Source organism: Ammodytes marinus, assembly GCF_949987685.1.
Source record: "Ammodytes marinus genome assembly, chromosome: 8".
NCBI classification, from domain to species: domain Eukaryota; kingdom Metazoa; phylum Chordata; class Actinopteri; order Uranoscopiformes; family Ammodytidae; genus Ammodytes; species Ammodytes marinus.
Window position 1 is genome coordinate 1,648,549 of NC_137212.1, and position 18,851 is coordinate 1,667,399.

The 18,851-nt window shown below is 39.6% G+C and overlaps 1 protein-coding gene across 1 annotated transcript in view; it reads right to left on the reverse strand.

Moving 5' to 3' along the window:
* Nucleotides 1–18,007, reverse strand: part of nrd1b (nardilysin b (N-arginine dibasic convertase)) — a 33,293-nt gene extending 15,286 nt beyond the window's left edge. The window contains exons 1-18 of the mRNA XM_080032752.1: nt 17,910–18,007; nt 14,945–15,223; nt 14,146–14,246; nt 13,471–13,619; nt 12,696–12,777; nt 11,601–11,754; nt 10,955–11,028; nt 9,578–9,673; nt 8,831–8,953; nt 7,108–7,165; nt 5,950–6,023; nt 5,336–5,405; nt 4,675–4,752; nt 3,196–3,316; nt 1,517–1,575; nt 1,307–1,361; nt 450–554; nt 46–169 (exon numbers count right to left, since the gene is read on the reverse strand). Coding sequence (XP_079888878.1) covers nt 46–169; nt 450–554; nt 1,307–1,361; nt 1,517–1,575; nt 3,196–3,316; nt 4,675–4,752; nt 5,336–5,405; nt 5,950–6,023; nt 7,108–7,165; nt 8,831–8,953; nt 9,578–9,673; nt 10,955–11,028; nt 11,601–11,754; nt 12,696–12,777; nt 13,471–13,619; nt 14,146–14,246; nt 14,945–15,210 — 1,789 coding nt within the window. The 5' untranslated portion in view covers nt 15,211–15,223; nt 17,910–18,007. The remainder of the gene's footprint in view (nt 1–45; nt 170–449; nt 555–1,306; nt 1,362–1,516; nt 1,576–3,195; nt 3,317–4,674; nt 4,753–5,335; nt 5,406–5,949; nt 6,024–7,107; nt 7,166–8,830; nt 8,954–9,577; nt 9,674–10,954; nt 11,029–11,600; nt 11,755–12,695; nt 12,778–13,470; nt 13,620–14,145; nt 14,247–14,944; nt 15,224–17,909) is intronic.
* Between the last annotated feature and the right edge of the window lie 844 nt (nt 18,008–18,851).

Below are 18,851 nucleotides of genomic sequence, written 5' to 3' on the forward strand. Positions count from 1 at the left end.
GTGTGTGAGAGAGTGAGTGAGTGAGTGAGAGTGTGTGTCTCTTACCCTCCTTGTTGTAGCAGGTTCCAAACCATTTCTCTCTGAGCGGACAGTGACCCTCGTTCTCTGGCGACAGCAGCAGGAGGTTCGCCCTGTCTGGAGTCAGCAGCGTCACAGCTTCACTGATCACCTGAACACACACACACACACACACACACACAGAAACAAACACGCACACACACACATGAAAACACACACACACACACTTTAACTCAATATGATATAAATGCCATCCAAAACAACTGAGAAATGCACAATACTGCACACAAGCAGCGGTCGAGGAATGGAAAAAAATCACAATGCAATATTTTCGGCCCTACTTTTTTTCTTACAAGATGTGAAAATAATCACGTAAACACATTTACTGATAAGAAGTTACGCTTAATGGTTGATTCTAGTCTACTTTTTACCTGTGTGTCATACTCAAACATGAGCTGGTCCCCGGTGAGGAAGTCTTCTTTAGGAAACAGCTGCATGTTCTCACAGATGTTCTCCACAAACTCTATGGGGTCCGTCTGGGGGAAAACATTTATATTTATGTTTAATCTCATATTTACAACATTTAACACAAGTTCAATCACATATTTACATTGAATTATTAACACGGTATCATAGAGATTATTGGAGTTTCTTTGTTGCTATAGAATTGTTTCATTTGACCTATTTTTTTCTAATTAATTATTTTGGGGAAAAACCTAGTTAGCAATTAAAGGTGCAGTGTGTAATATGACATCATCAAGAAAGTTCTACAAAGTTCTAGAATGCAACACTCCCTGGGTAACCCCAACCCTTTAGAATAATAACAGAAGCTACAGTGGCCTTCAAGGAAAGGAACAATTCTAAATTTTGAACAATGCACCTGATGACATTCCAACTATGACACTTTCAAGATGGCGGCACTAGGCCTTGGTCCAAAATATGCAGAAATATGGACATATATGAGACCCTTTCTAAGGGGGAAAAAAATTATTCAAAACATTTTTTTCAGCTATTATGCACTAAATTAAATGTACTTATGGATATTAAAATTACTTTCTACAAAATCTGCTAGGAAATAAAACCCAAAATTCTACACACTGCAGGTGTAAATTACATTTTTATAACATTTCTGACTGTTGTTTTTGTAGCATCGAGTATCAGTGATTGAAGGGTTGAAACCTCATCTCGTCTAATTGAAAGTATTGTTTAGCGGAAAGACAGATCTATTCATTGTTCATTTATTTATTATCATCTTTACACATTTGTTATATTAATTCAGCCGCTTTACCTGCTCCTGGTAGTGGAACTCGTTGGCTTCGATCTTCTGAATTTCTTCATAAATCCTGAAAGAAAATTGATATATTACATTTTATTTTTTGTGGTGAAATTCTTTTTTTTTATAACCAAACAAAGAAGGCATATTTCTCTATTTGCTACAATGGATATGATATTATTATTAATTATCTGTTTGAAATCAGAATGTATTGTGGAGCCTGACCTCTGCTGGGGTCCCAGAGTCTGAAGCATCTTCAGGTACTGGAACACAAAGTGGACAACCTGCACAGAGGGACAGAATGTGTGTGAGTTATGGGACAAGGAAGCATTTAGAAATAAACAAAAATGTATGTGTGTGTGTGTGTGTGTGTGTGTGTGTGTGTGTGTGTGTGTGTGTGTGTGTGTGTGTGTGTGTGTGTGTGTGTGTGTGTGTGTGTGTGTGTGTGTGTGTGTGTGTGTGTGTGTGTGTGTGTGTGTGTGTGTGTGTGTGTGTGTGTGTGTGTGTGTGTAATTGTGCAACTATGGAACCAATTTGAGTTTTAAACCTTAGGAGTGAGAACATTTTTGGAAAGTGAGGACATTTTGTCCGGTTTTCACTTTGGGACAAGCCTTTAACCCATTGATGACTATGGCAATCTAGGATGCATGTCCTTAATGCCTGACGGTTTTCTGAAAAAATAGTATGAATTGTAAAGTCTACCAAAACCTTAATATCTAAGCCTGTGTAGCACATAGAAACATGAAATAAAATACATTTAAAAGGTAAGGTTCACAGGTTTTATTTAAACATGCTCCCTTAGCGCTTACAAACCAACAAATATTTATAAAAATTGTCAAAATTAGATGGGGGAGAAAAAAAAGAATAAATAATAGAAAATATTTAAAAATAATGTGCTAGACAAGGTTATAATCCTGCTTCTTTTTAGCATGGATAGTAGTGACTGAGTGTGCAGTGGAGGGATAAAGATAGACAGATATAAGAAGGAGAAGATAACTTTATTTTATTATTTAGTTCAGTTATCACTGGCACCATAAATCCGATTTTCCAGTACAACTGGAACGCAGACTGACTCCTGCTGTCGGGAGCCGATCAGCTGGTCCAAACGGCTGTATACCACGGAGATGAAAACGAAACTGAAACTTAACTATCGCCTGAATTTGAGTTGGAGCATCAAAATATAGCCTGAATTCATAAATATTGTTAATAAATAGATGCAATGTGTTTTTTTTTATTATTCTTTATTTATTAATTTTTTGATTGGCATGATTTTCGGCAAACCACACATTTTTTGGGTGGTCACGTGGTCTTAAAAAATCAACAAAACCCACCTCATGTGTATTTGAACCAATGACGGTGCATTCTATGTTGCGCACGCCATGAAAATTAGATAAAGTAACATTGCTGCGTGACGCAGCATCAGGCAGGAGATACAATGTGGCATCACGCAGCAGCCGTCATCAATGGGTTAAAGGGCTGTTTGAGGGTTAACACTAGGTTTTAAGGACAGGCCTTTAAAGGGCTGTTTGAGGGTTAACACTAGGTTTTAAGGACAGGCCTTTAAAGGGCTGTTTGAGGGTTAACACTAGGTTTTAAGGACAGGCCTTTAAAGGGCTGTTTGAGGGTTAACACTAGGTTTTAAGGACATGCCTTTAAAGGGCTGTTTGAGGGTTAACACTAGGTTTTAAGGACAGGCCTTTAAAGGGCTGTTTGAGGATTAACACTAGGTTTTAAGGTTCAGGTATGAATTAGGTTTATGTTAGGGTTAGTGTAAGGGTTGGGGTGAGTGAGTGAGTGAGTGTGCGCGTGGTTGTGAGCTTGTGTGTGTGTGTGTGTGTGTGTGTGTGTGTGTGTGTGTGTGTGTGTGTGTGTGTGTGTGTGTGTGTGTGTGTGTGTGTATTAACCTGGTAGAAGTTCTTGTATCCCTGGTCAGTGAGTGTGATGGAGATGGAGAAGATGGAGTAGGTCTGATTCTGGTCGAAACCGGTTTCACTGTTTCCTCCAAACAAAGCCAGAGCCCAGCACCTGACACACACACAGGCACACACACACACAGGAACACACACACACACACACACACACACACAGATAGAGATATAGACACACACACACACACACACACACAGGAACACACACACACACACACAGATAGAGATATAGACATACACACACACAGATAGAGATATACACACCACACACACACAGGAACACACACACACACACACACACACAGATAGAGATATAGACATACACACACACACACAGGAACACACACACACACACAGGAACACACACACACACACACACACACACACACACAGATAGAGATGTAGACATACACACACACACGGACACACGGACACACACAGATAGAGATAGAGATATAGACACACACACACACACACACACAGATAGAGATATAGACACACACACACACATAGGAACACACACACGCACGCACGCACACACACACACACACACAGATAGATATAGACACTCACACCACACACACACAGATAGAGATAGAGATATAGACACACACACACACACACAATAATAATAATAAGCTGGTGTCCTCACCAAACACATTTCCTTTCACTAATTTGTTTTATATAGGTTTTATATTTTGGTTTTCAATAGAAAAAATAAAAGTTCACAGGAATTGTTGAGTACGGTCTGAATTAAGGTTCTTCCAAAGGAATCGGTATCGGAAGGTCAGACTAGACTAAATCGACAATCGTGATCAACCGAATAAAATGCAATCGGGGTTGCGTTCCGAATCTCATACTTTCTACTATATAGTATGTAGAAAAAAGATTTAGGATGTCCCGATTCTTATGGCCAGATTTAGGATGGTTAGAAGTACCCGGATGTCCTACTTCATGCGGCCAAGATTGTTAGTGTTGAAAAGTGCATCCTATTTGGGCGATTCTGACCCACAATCCAGTGCGCACGTGAAGTGACGTAACATCGACGAAGCCTCCATATGAAAACGAACGGGGATGCGACGGATATAAAAGCAAGAGGCAAGATCAAGGAGCAATGTTATGATGAAATAAGAGAGTAAAAGTATGTCCCAATAGTATGCCTACTGCATCCTAACTAGATTATTTTTATCGTCGGATGTAGTGTGTAGAATAGAAAAAAGAAAGAGTATGCGATTCGGAACGCGACCCGGGTGATTCTCATGAACAAACAAAAAAGGCCCATTGCACCCAAAATGAACCTCCTTTATATCAAACTGGATCTAATTTGTTTGTATCTAAAAAACAAACTATAGACCTTTAGCTTAGGCAACTTTTTGAGGGTTTTTTTAGACATTTTTATACAGAATATGAGGAAATAATTTGACGGTGTTGAGAGTGATTCTCTTGTTGACTCACTTCTTGCGGAGCAGAGACAAGATGCTGCCGGGGCCTTCATGTCCGATCAGCCACGAAGTGTAGTGGAGAGGCTTCACCCTGAGAGAGAGAGACACACACAGAGAGAGGGACACACACACATTAACACACACACACAGAGAGAGGGACACACACATTAATACACACACACACACACACACATTAACACACAGAGAGAGAAACACATTAATACACACACACAGACACACACAGAGAAACACACATTAATACACACACACACACACACACATTTAAAGACCCTCACACACACACACACACACACACACACAGAAACACACAGAGAGAGAAACACACATTAACACAAACACACATTAAAACATGCGTCCCCCCACATACACACACACTCCGTTTAGTCTGACAGTGATCTTAGAGACAGGATAAGGTAACACACTTATAAACATTCACACACACACACAGCCTGTTAAGACTTACAGTGATCTTAGCGATATGAGGAGGCCACACACACACACACACACACACACACACACACACACACACACACACACACACACACACACACACACACACACACACACACACACACACACACACACACACACACACACACACACACACACACACACACACACACACACACACACACACACACACACACACACACCTGTAATGTTTCCCCTGTGGTGGTACGGCCCAGCTGATGGTCAGAGCGTGAACCTTCCTCACAGGAACAACTGCAACACACAGACAAAAACATAAGATATAAAAAAGGTGTAGGACGGCATAAAATTGTCCAAATTAATTTTGTCATGATTAGTGAATATCTCCTCATGATCTGCTACCTGTCTACTGTGTATATGTGCTGAAAAAAATACAGTGTTAATAAACAGCCTAGGCTCTGTAAAGGAGCATGTTGCTAGCTATGGTGGGTCCCCTTTGTTTAAACACCAGTTAACAGAGCCTAGGCTGTGTATTAACACTAGATTTTTTTTTCAGTGCACACACAATATTCACTGATTTTGACAAAAAGCGTTCATAAATACGACTTTTAATACTATGAATTAATAACAGCAATACAGAAAGTGTCTGTGCCCTCCACAAATCAAATTGCTCCAACTGAAAGAAGCCCGACGACATCTACGACAACCGATTTCATGGCACACACCAAACAGATTTGTGTCCCCGCCCCCTCCAGACTCTAAGACGGCGATTATCGGGCCGGTGTGTCCGGGCCTTTAGTGTGAGTAAATAACAACAGCAACAGAGAGTGTGTCTGACCTCTGTAGAGTTTGTTGAAGGCCGGAGTGTCAAAAGGACGCAGCAGCTCGGAGAAATCGGCTCGAGCTTCAGAGCTGGAAACAAACAAGTTCTTTAGTTAGTGTGTGTTTATCATACGTGAACTGTTTTTTAATTTGTGTAAATACTTCACATATTAAGACAGAGTTTTAAGGCCCTTGAAGGGAAAAAATGTCTGGGAACTCAACAATGTTAAGAGAATAAAGTGATGAATTTAAAATAAAAGAAAATAAAATATAAATGTATGAGAAAAAAAGTCGAAATATATTGAGAATGAAGTTGTAGTTAAAGTGTGTGTGTGTGTGTGTGTGTGTGTGTGTGTGTGTGTGTGTGTGTGTGTGTGTGTGTAATGAGTGTGTGTGTGTGTGTGTGTGTGTGAGTGAGTGAGTGTGTGTGTGTGTGTAATGAGTGTGTAGTGAGTGTGTGTGTGTGTGTGTAATGAGTGTGTGTGAGTGAGTGAGTGTGTGTGTGTGTGTGTGTGTGTAATGAGTGTGTGTGTGTGTGTGTGTATAATGAGTGTGTGTGTGTGAGTGAGTGAGTGAGTGAGTGAGTGAGTGATGTGTGTGAGAGAGTGAGTGAGTGAGTGAGTGAGTGAGTAATGAGTGTGTGTGTGTGTGTGTGTGTGTGTGTGTGTGTGTGTGTGTGTGTGTGTGTGTGTGTGTGTGTGTGTGTGTGTGTGTGTGTGTGTGTGTGTGTGTGTGTGTGTGTGTGTGTGTGTGTGTGTGTGTGTGTGTGTGTGTGTGTGTGTGTGTGTGTGTGTGTGTGTGTGTGTGTGTGTGTGTGTGTGTGTGTGTGTGTGTGTGTGTGTGTGTGTGTGTGTGTGTGTGTGTGTGTGTGTGTGTGTGTGAGTGAGTGAGTGAGTGAGTGAGTGAGTGAGTGAGTGAGTGAGTGAGTGAGTGAGTGAGTGAGTGAGTGAGTGAGTGAGTGAGTGAGTGAGTGAGTGAGTGAGTGAGTGAGTGAGTGAGTGAGTGAGTGAGTGAGTGAGTGAGTGAGTGAGTGAGTGAGTGAGTGAGTGAGTGAGTGAGTGAGTGAGTGAGTGAGTGAGTGAGTGAGTGAGTGAGTGAGTGAGTGAGTGTGTGTGTGTGTGTGTGTGTGTGTGTGTGTGTGTGTGTGTGTGTGTGTGTGTGTGTGTGGTCTTACTTGTTGGGAACGTCGTTGAAGATCTCTCTGACCCACTGCTCCAGAGTGTCCAGAGTCTCTGAAGGTAAAAGTCAAAGTTAGTGACGGATTAAAAAAGAGAAAAATTAGCAGCAGCTGACCTATTGTTCTCTTTTGCTTTTCAACCTTCTACTGTATTAAGTTACTCTTTAAGCTGTACATCATTTCATCTCACAACCGAAAAATTGTAACTCTCTACTATGCATTCGTAAGGTGAGTATTCCAAGCTCAATTCAGTATTCAAAAGTTCATTTTTTTGTGTGTTTTTTGTGTTGCAAAAAACTTAAAAACACGGGGGGCGCCCTTAGCTCAGCTGGTAGGGCGTCTCCCCCCCCATGGGCCCTTAGCTCAGCTGGTAGGGCGTCTCCCCCCCCATGGGCCTCGGCCAGCAGCGGACCCGGGTTGGATTCCAGCCCGCGGTCGTTCTCTGCATGTCACTCCCCTCTCTGCCCCATTTCAACTCTGTCTCTACACCATCAAATAAAGCATAAAAATGCCAAAAAAATATCTTAAAAAAAAATTATAATAATTAAAAACACTGGTTGAAGATGGAGTGTGAGATTGTTTTTTTAACAGTGGAAATAAAACCTATTCAACCCCCATTGCAGATAAGGTTTAAGGCTAAATGTACCAAACAAACAATAAACAAATAAAGCATACAGTTATAGACTAATAATTTATACAATATTGCCACCTACTGGATTAATTTGGAACTGCAGGAATTCCTAAATGTGCTTAATATTGGGATTAATATTCAACATTCAAGATATTTAAGATGGTTTATTTGTCATATGCACATTTTTTTTTTTCTTAACCTTTATTTCTACAGGTAAATCCCATTGAGACCGAAGACTCTTTTTCAAGGGAGACCTGTTTTCCTTTCCCACGTTACCATTCACACACACATTCACACACCGATAGCAGCAGGCTAACTATCGACATTCACACGAGGCAAGGTGGGTGAAGTGTCTTGCCCAAGGACACAACAACCATGACACAGGTGGCAGGGCGGGGATCGAACCTCCAACCCTTTGATCATCAGCCGACCTGCTCTACCACCTGAGACACAGTCGCCCGACATTAACAACTACAGCAGCAGTCATTGGGAAAGAAACTCTTAAGTCCCAGGCTCCTCTCAACAACGCAATATAGAAGAAGAAAATGTGTAAGAGAAACACACAAGTGATATATCTAATATTGTTGTTTCGCCCTACACACTTCACCACAGCCGCCAATTATCATTGTTATCTGTGTATGTGTGCGTGTGTGTGTGTGTGTTTTTTTTTTTTTTTTTTAACCTTTATTTCTACAGGTAAATCCCATTGAGACCGAAGACTCTTTTGCAAGGGAGACCTGTTTTCCTTTCCCACGTTACCATTCACACACACATTCACACACCGATAGCAGCAGGCTAACTATCGACATTCACACGAGGCAAGGTGGGTGAAGTGTCTTTGCCCAAGGACACAACAACTATGACACAGGTGGCAGGGCGGGGATCGAACCTCCAACCCTTTGACCATCGGCCGACCCGCTCTACCAACTGAGCCACAATTGTCCCAAAGCCACAGTGTGTGTGTGTGGGGTGTGTGAGAGAGAGAGAGAGAGAGAGAGAGAGAGAGAGAGAGAGAGAGAGAGAGAGAGAGAGAGAGAGAGAGAGAGAGAGAGAGAGAGAGAGAGAGAGAGAGAGAGAGAGAGAGAATACCTTTAGACTGCACAGCCAGCGTCATGTAGTGAGCAGAGTAATATCTCTTCCAGAAATCTCTCAGTCTCTGGTACGTGTTGATCTGATTCTCTTTGGGCTCGTGCTTCAACGTCTGAGCGTTACCTAAAAAACAAAAGATATATATTTAACAATGATGTGACATATTTCTAATTATTCCAGTTAGAAATAGGACTTTTATAAAGTGACAATTTCCTTACTATACAGGATTTTTTTTAAAGCTATAGTGCGTAATTTTTTTTAATATAAATGAATGTCTGTTACATTCAAGCCATCACCAAACGAGTTGACACAAAGTTGATTAAGCCTATTATCAGCTCCACAAAACTCTCTCTGTATTTCTCAGCATGGCAGCATTTACAAACTGGTGTCCCCCCCCTGCCCCTCCCCTGACACTGGTGCAGGAGCTCAGAAAAATCCCAAGAAGAGCCCAAGAAATGTTTCAGTTGTTGATTCTACTGCTAAGAAAAAACCTGGACGTACAGCAGAAGGTATAAAATCCATGAGCCATCACTGAAGGCTTTACCTCATGTAGATGGCGATGCACCGACAGTGTTGTTGTAATCACTCAGAATTCCTCATGGGGGCTACAGAAGTTATGCGCTATAGCTTTAACTAATCAGACATTGGTGAATGGTGTGTGTGTGTGTGTGTGTGTGTGTGTGTGTGTGTGTGTGTGTGTGTGTGTGTGTGTGTGTGTGTGTGTGTGTGTGTGTGTGCTGTTCTTACCCCAGCAGAATTTGGCCATAGGATGTCCTGCTTTAGCCAGACTTCCAAACAGCATCTCCTTACGGTGGCAGTCAGACGGCCGGGCTAACTGGTATTCTGGAACAGGAAACAAAAGGAACACAGACAGACAGACAGACAGACAGACAGACAGACAGAAAATAGACAAGGAATGAGCTGAAAGGTCTGGTAGTTGGTTCAGATCTCCATCGCGATCAGCCAAAAAAAAAATGTGTTATTATGCTGCTGTATTATGTTAAAAATTGTTTAAATTGTAGTTTTGTAAATGATTTTTTTTAAAGCAAGACAAAAGGGAAGAGGAACATTTAGGCAATTGTGCAATCTTGAAAATTTGGCAAAATAAATGGAAAAAATGCAACAAAAAATAAATAAATAACGTGTTTGGTATTCAGCATCTGCAGTGTATCATTATCTTCGGTTTCGTAAAAAGAATTTCCATTTTGGTGCATTCCTACTAAAAACCATCAACAAAACTAAGCCTAAGCAAGCCAAGCAATGTCTCAGATCTTTAAAAAGACTGACAACTGCCGGACAATGACAAGGAGTATAACCAAACAAAACTGTAAAGTTCGAAGATGCAGGACAACATTTGGCCAATTATCTCTCTCAGTGCAAGGTACACACCTATGGAATTCTCTACCATCAGAGATTAAATCCCAAACAGAACTAAAGAGTTTTAGTGTGAAAGTTAAACAGTGGCTCAAGCAGCAGCAGAAATTTGAACATTAACGTCTCTCAAGTTATTTTAATAGAGCACTTTACTAATGTTTAATGCTAAATTTAATTGTGTTTTAATCTGAAATGTATAACTACAGCTGTGTGTATTGACTCATGGTACCTATTAATTGTATTATTCACTGTATCTCTATCACTGCATTTATTGTATTTAGTATCTTTGATTGTATTTTAAAGCCTGACCCAGGGACAAAGACTGCAAATTAGCTGAAGCTAGACGTCTTATTTGCATCACATTTTCCCATTTTTTTGTGGCAATGTTGTATGTATTGTCCCTGTCAAATAAACATTAAAATAAAAAAATAAAATAGAGAAACAGTGGTGGAGCATACAGTGGCTTGTAACCTTTGGGACATTTCCTTAGCTATCTTTATTCTAATTTATATGTTATTGTTGTTGTTGTTTTGTTTTTTTCTGGTCTTTATTTTAAATTGTATCTATACACTTCTCTGTATCTGTATTTGCTAGTATGTATGTACTAGATAAAAGAGTATTTTTCTGTATATTATTATTTAACAAAATATGTAGCACTTTTGTCTGTTAATCTGTATTTTTGAAATAAAAAATGTGATCGCAAAAAGAAAGAGAAACAATGTTGGAGTATAAAGTGAGTGAGTGACTGACCGCTGTCCACAGCCTCCACCTCTCTGTCTATGGCGTCTTCTATCATCAGAGGACAGATGAAGAACTGAGCCCATCTGAAACACACAAACAGCTCTTAAATTCACCATCAATAAAGTAACAAAGCAACACAGAAACAAATACATAACACTTTATGAATTGAAGGTGTAGTCAGGGAATCCGGAGAACGATTGTTGTCAAAATCGGTGAATATCTCCTCATGATCCTCTACCTGTCCGTACTATGTGCGCGCTGAAAGAATTATTGGTTTCAATACACAGGCTCTGTAAACGGGCATGTTGCTAGCTATGGTGGGCCCTCTCTGTTTACATACCGGTTTACAGAGCCTAGGCTGTGTACACACAGTACAGACAGGTAGCGGATCATGAGGAGATATTCACTGATTTTGACAAAGTGATTTTGACAACAAGCGTTCTCCAGAATCACTGACTACACCTTAAAAACACAGATAAAAATAAAAACATCTGAAATGTCTTAAACTCCCTCCTGACCTGTCGATAGCCTCTCTGAAATAATTTATTCTTGTAACATGTACTTAATAAACTAATCTTATTTTTATAGTTTTCTATGGTATTTAAATCACATAAAACACAGATAAAAAGATAAACATCTTAAAACCCCTCCTGACCTGTCGAGTGCCTCTCTGAAGTACTTCCTCTGCACGTCGAACTGGAAGATGGTTCTCTCACAGTCTGTGGAGGCGTTGTCGCTGCCGCCATGTTTCTTCAGGAACGCGTCAAAGCCGTTCTCTGCCGGGTATTTCTCACTGCCCATAAACACCACTGGACAGAGCAGGGAAACAATATTAATACACGTATTTAAAAGGTGCTACAAGGAACTTTTTAAATATTTCTGAAACAGTCTAATATTAAGGGAAAAGGAGATTAATACACAAGAAACATACAGGACCTTTTATAGGTGGAAAAAGCAAAGAAATAATCAAATTTAAATATATACAGTTTTCAGACTTTTTAACAGCTTTCTGCAGGAAGGGAACCGGACGTGGCTCTATAACCACTTGTTGAAAGGGCTACAGCGCCACCTAGCATAGTGGAGACAGCCATGCATCGGACATTTATGGAATATCTGAAAGGCCATGTATACTCAGACAAGTGACGCGGTCTGTTTGAGTGGCAAGTTCGGTATATGTGATAATCCAATCTAGTTGTCCCATGGAAACGCACTGCGAAACGCACTGCGATTCGATCGCATACTTTCTACTATATAGTATGTAGAAAAAAGATTTAGGATGTCCCGATTCTTGTGGCCGGATTTAGGATGGTTAGAAGTACCCGGATGTCCTACTTCATGCGGCCAAGATTGTTAGTGTTGAAAACTGCATCCTATTTGGGCGATTCTGACCCACAATCCGGTGCGCACGTGAAGTGACTTCACATCGACGAAGCCTCCATATGAAAACAAACGGGGATGCGCCGAATATAAAAGCAAGAGGCAAGATCAAGGCGCAATGTTATGATGAAATAAATAAGTAAAAGTATGTCCCAATAGTATGCCTACTGCATCCTAACTAGATTCTTTTTATCGTTGGATGTAGTATGTAGAATAGAAAAAAGAAAGAGTATGCGATTCGGAACGCAGGGTGAGTGTTGAAACTGCTAAGTGCACCTTAAACACATGGACAGAAGGAGGAGGGGATTTGAACCACCAACCCTGCACACACCAGTTAATTTCCTAACAGCCTTTAGCTTGAGTTGAGACTCACTGTGCTCCAGGAAGTGGGCTAAGCCTGGAAGGTCCTCTGGGTCACTGAAGCTCCCCACACTGATACAGAGAGCAGCGGCAGCCTGGAGAAAACAAGTATAATAAAATTTAAAATATATATGTGCAAAAAGACATAAATATTCTGGATGTAAAATGTAAAAAAGTCAAGAAGGGAAAATAATTTAATAAGAAATAATACTAAAGTGACGTGAAAATGATAAAGAATAAATAAAAATACATCAGCGCAAATATAAGGCAAGGCAAGGCAAGGCAAGTTTATTTCTATAGCACAATTCAAACACAAGGCCACTCAAAGTGCTTTACAGGGGCAAGATTAAAATACATAAAACACATTATAAAACATTTAAAAGCGAATGAAAAGAAGTAAAACATTTAAATTAAATAAAAAGTACAGGTTAAAATGGAAACAGAAAAGTCTTCAGACTCGATTTAAAAGAACTGAGAGTTGCAAATAAATACAAACCCATATAAAAAATAAAAGGAAATAAATAGTAATAATACTAAAGTAACATGTAAATAATAAAAAATAAATAAATAAATAAAAATGTATAAATATGTGCAAATATAAATACATACACATATTAAAACAGTTTTTAAATGTGTGAATTTTTACATGTTTCTCAGAATTAAAAAAAATATATATAATTTTTTTAGACACTTCACAGGATATAAAGAGAGAAAAATTATCTTAAAAAATACAAATAAATAATATAAACATATATATATATATATAAAAAGAAAGTGTGAATCTTAACCTGTTTCTCTGAGCTGCCACTCTTCTTCTTCGCTGTTTCTTCGTCCAGTTCGTCAAAGTCGCTGTCCTGCTCTTCCTCCTCCTCCTCCTCCTCGTCTTCCTCTGACCCTTCACCGGAGTCTCCCTCCTCATCCGCTGCTTCCTGGGCCCCTTCACAATAAAATACAAAAGGCTTTATTTATCAGCCATATCTTAACCGTCACTGATATACAATTAACATTTTAAAACATTAATAACGTGCTTGTTAAAGGTGCAGTGTGTAATATGACATCATCAAGAAAGTTCTACAAAGTTCTAGAATGCAACGCTCCCTGGGTAACCCCACCCCTTTAGAATAATAACAGAAGCTACAGTGGCCTGCAAGGACAAGAACAATTCTAAATTTTAAACAATCCACCTGATGACATTCCAACTATGACACTTTCAAGATGGCGGCACTAGGCCTTGGTCCAAGGTATGGAGAAATATGGACATATATGAGACCCTTTCTAAGGGAAAAAATAATAATTCTAAATTTTTCTTCAGCTATTATGCACTAAATTAAATGTACTTATGGATATTATAATTTCTTTCTACAAAATCTGCTAAGAAATAAAACCCAAAATTCTACACACTGCAGGTATAAGAACAATGATTAAATAAATGAATAAATATTTTAAATATTAAGAGCATTTACCTTGTTCCTCCTCCTCCTCTGCGCTCTCAGCTTCCTGTCCGTCTGATCCACTGAAGTCTGAGATGAGAAGCGCTCGCAGACCGTTACTCAGCTCAATGAACCTGTAACACACACAATGTTTTGTTTGTTTTTTAACATACACACCATTTTTATTTGACAGTCAAAGATCTTCTTCTAACCTTCATTTCTACAGGTAAATCCCATTGAGACCGGAGACTCTTTTTCAAATGGAGACCTGTTCCCATTCCCACGTTACCATTCACACACACATTCATACACCGATAGCAGCAGCTAACTATAGATATTCACACGAGGCAAGGTGGGTGAAGTGTCTTGCCCAAGGACACAACAACCATGACCCAAGTGGCAGGGCGGGGATCGAACCTCCAACCCTTCGATCATTGGCCAACCCGCGCTAACACCTGAGCCACAGTCGCCCCATTTGAAGTACTGAGATGAAATGGGGACAGAGAGGGGGATGACATGCAGCGAACAGCCCGGGCTAGAGTTGAAGCAGGTCTGCTGCTAAGAGGACTGAACCTCTATGACACACACACCCCCCCTCCCACACACACACACACACACACACCCCCTCCCTCCCTCCCCCACACACACACACACACACGCACACCCCCCCCCTCCCTCCCACACACACACACACACACACACACACACACACACACACACACACACACACACACACACACACACACACACACACACACACACACACACACACACACACACACACACACACACACACACACACACACACACACACACACACACACACACACACCTGTATTTCTTGGGGTCACTCGGTGATTTGATGATCTCTGAATCTCCCGGTTCCTCCGCGTTGGCTCCTCCCCCTCCGTCGCCGGCAGCAACAGCAGCAGCAGCAGCAGCAGCTCTGACCTCATCATCCTGCGCCGGTCTAACCACTACCTCATCATCATCATCATTGTGCGACGGCTCTAATGCCGGTGGAGGCTCGCCCTGGTCCGGGGCTGAAGCCTGAGCGGGAACGCTGCTACCGCTCGCTGACTTGTTGCTCTGAGGCATTCTGACAGGAATCCTACGGAGAGAAAACAAGATGTTTATTGACATTTGGTCTTTTTTATAAACACACACAAACAGACAAACACAAACACCTGCATCATCACAACAAGGACACACACCACAAGAAATTCAACAAAAAACAAAGAAATGTATCAATTAAATAAACAAACAAACAAATAAATTAATTAATTAATTAATAAATGAATGATTGAATGAATGAATGAAAATGTATCCCATGGCTCCCAGAGCTCGACAAAGTCCTTCTGCTTGCCCTTTGCAATATAAGTCTCTTTCCAAAAGAAATAATTTTGACTTTTGACTTTAACTATATGTGCGTGAACATATTACACACACTACTGTCAAGTCATAATTTAAAGGTGTAGTCAGTGATTCTGGAGAACTCTTGTTGTCAAAATAACTTTGTCAAAATCCGTTATTATCTCCTCATGAAAAACTCTGGTGTCAATATCATATAGCAAACAAACATTCCCGTTTACAGAGCCTAATACTGGAATACTGGATTAGATTTATATAGCGCTTTTTCCCCTAGGGACTCAAAGCCCTTTACAGGGTTCCAGGTTCCATTCATACACGCACCATACCGGTGGTGGTAAACTACCATAGTAGCCACAGCTGCCCTGGGGCAGACTGACGGAAGCGTGGCTGCCATTGCGTGCCAACGGCCCCTCCTACCACCACCTCAAACATACAGCAATCATACGCATTCATACGAGGCAACAACAACTATGACACAGGTGGCCAGGCGGCGAATTGAATCGCCAACCCTTGGATCATTGGCCGACCCGCTCTACCACCTGAGCCACAGTCGCCCTTATGTACTGCACATGTACCTAGGCTGTGTATTAACACTGGACTTCTTTAATAAGTGCACACATTAGTACGTATAGGTAGTGGAGCATGAGGAGATTATCACTGATTTTAACAAGAAGTGACTCTAAAAATGTGTATCTTGTGACAACAGCTTAAACTCCAACACCGAACATCCCACATTCAAAAACTATATATCCACAGATTCAGTGCTTGCAGTTCTAGTTTTAATTGCTGCCACTCTTCACCACTGTGTAAATGTTTCAATAGTTTTTTTTCTCTTCACCTGTTGTTGTGTATTTGATGTATTTGCATTGAATAATGTGTATGTATTGTTGTTTTTCCTTTGAATTTGTTTTGATCTCGACGTCATTGTAAATGAGGGTCACCCCTCAATTGGTCTCTCGAGGATAAATAAAAGTTAAATGAAATTAAATTAAATGAAATGACTCCACCTTTAACTTTTAAACACTGAAACTAAACAACCATTCCATCCTGTCCTCATCAATGCTTCAAAAACATTTCAGGATTTAAAGGGGCACTGTGTAATATGACATCATCAAGAAAGTTCTACAGAGTTCTAGAATGCAACGCTCCCTGGGTAACCCCCCCCCCCCCCCCTTTAGAAAAATAACAGAAGCTACACTGGCCTTCAAGGACAAGAACAATTCTAAATTTTAAACAATGCACCTGATGACATTCCAAAAACATGGATGCCTCCATAAGACTTGCCCGCTCAATGTAGAAAATGTAATATTAATATTTGTAATTCTCTGCTCAGGAGGATAATTCAGATTATTGGCAGAGGTGATTTTACACCAATGAGGACATATTTATGAATGAGGATATTGATTTTAGCTAATAAATTACTTAAAATGTTACACAGTGTCCCTTTAAGGATTATGAACAAACGTTTGACTTATCATAGGTTTTTTCAGCTCATTCTAAAAAGGGACAAATTTAGATAAACTCCTAAATCACACAGTTCACACAGTCTGCTTTTAAATCTAAAAGGAGGATTTCTTGTTAAAGACCTACTTCACCAGTTTGAATATGAACGTGTATTGAATTCTGAGATCCTATGTAGTATAAATGTGCGAAAAAAATTGAAATCGGTTCATCCTAGCCTGAGAAAGGGCAGAAAGAGTGTTTTTTCTAACCTTATATTTCTCTTTCTCGTGACATCACAGAAAGAGAAATATAGGGTTAAAAAAAAACTTACCTTGTAAATATTACTGTGATGTCTTTTACTCTTTAAGAAGAGACCCGGTCAAGAGTTTTAGTTTAATTTTCAAGTCATAAAAGTAAGTCATAAACTCCCGAACATCTATATAGCCTACTCAGATATATAGGCCTACTCTAATGGCATGTTCACAAAAAGTTCAAATGAATTAATTTACAATAAGAAAAAATAAATTCGATTTATGCCGAATTATAGGCTGGGATTTATAGTTTCTGAATCTATTTCGAGTCAAAAGTTATCACGCGTGGTTTTAAAAATAAAAGGGAATAAAACTGTAAATAAGTAATTTTATGAATGAAGTCTCGCGAGAGTGACTAAGAACTGTCCGTTAGAATTAATTTACCAGGAAACGCTTGAAAGCTAACATGCTAACTGTTTTAACCTTACACACGGAGGGTGTTTGTGGTAATTTCCGTTGTTTAATAAGGGGCGTTAATTAGTTAATTTAATAACATAACCTGCTTGGCGTTAGCTGTACATTAGCTTTAGGGTAATCCTGTTGAATGACAGCTAAATTTAGCCACACCTGCTAAAGTACGAGTCGTTAAGCGTAGCCGCTACTCAAAACCTTAACTCCAAAACATGACGTAGAGATTTATTAAGTTATAGTTTAATTCAAGAATCAGCTTACCTTTGTTTCAAGTAGTTTTCTTGTTAAAATAAGTTGAAAATTGAAAGATTTCGGTACAGCCAAGCGCCTAGCCTCCGTCAGTTTGTTAGCAGTTAACGGCAGCCCCAAAACAAAGCCTGTGATTGGCTGAGAGAAAAGCGATCACCTGATTGGTCGGATATGTGACGTCGACATAAATAACAAACTGGTTTACGTTCGATGCATTTGTTTTGCGACTGTATTTTCTTATGTCAAATGCTGATGCTGAGGATGTTTTACAAGTGTTGTGCGGCTAAATCATAAAAATAAAAAACAGAAATATTAAATATATTTTTTCTATGAATGAGAGGAGTTGGATTAATGCCACGTTTTAATTTTAATTATTTTAGTCTTATTAGGTACATTTTTATATCATTTATAAATGTAGGCCTATAAATAGTCTCAAAGAAAGTCCAAATATTCCCCCTTTCAAAAATGACATCTATTTTGATATTCTAAAAGGATTAAGGTATTCATTATAACAAACTATCTTAAATCTGCCAAACTCTACCTGTAACTGTTTTAATTAGGCTATATTGTACTTTCACCCATTTCATTTTAATTGCTGCCACTCTTCACCACTGTGTAAATGTTTCAATAGTTTTTTTTCTCTTCACCTGTTGTTGTGTATTTGATGTATTTGCATTGAATATTGTGTATGTATTGTTGTTTTTCCTTTGAATTTGTTTTGAACTCGACGTCATTGTAAATGAGGGCCACCCCTCAATTGGTCTCTCGAGGATAAATAAAAGTTAAATGAAATGAAAATGAAAATTATTATACTCTGATAATACACACATTCTGCTGCATAATAAGTACTTTTCAATCAAGGCCTATAAGGTTTTTTTCTGATATTTTTGTACTGATATTTTTAAGTAAAAAAAATCTGAACACAAAAGATATTTTTACAGCATTGTATTAATA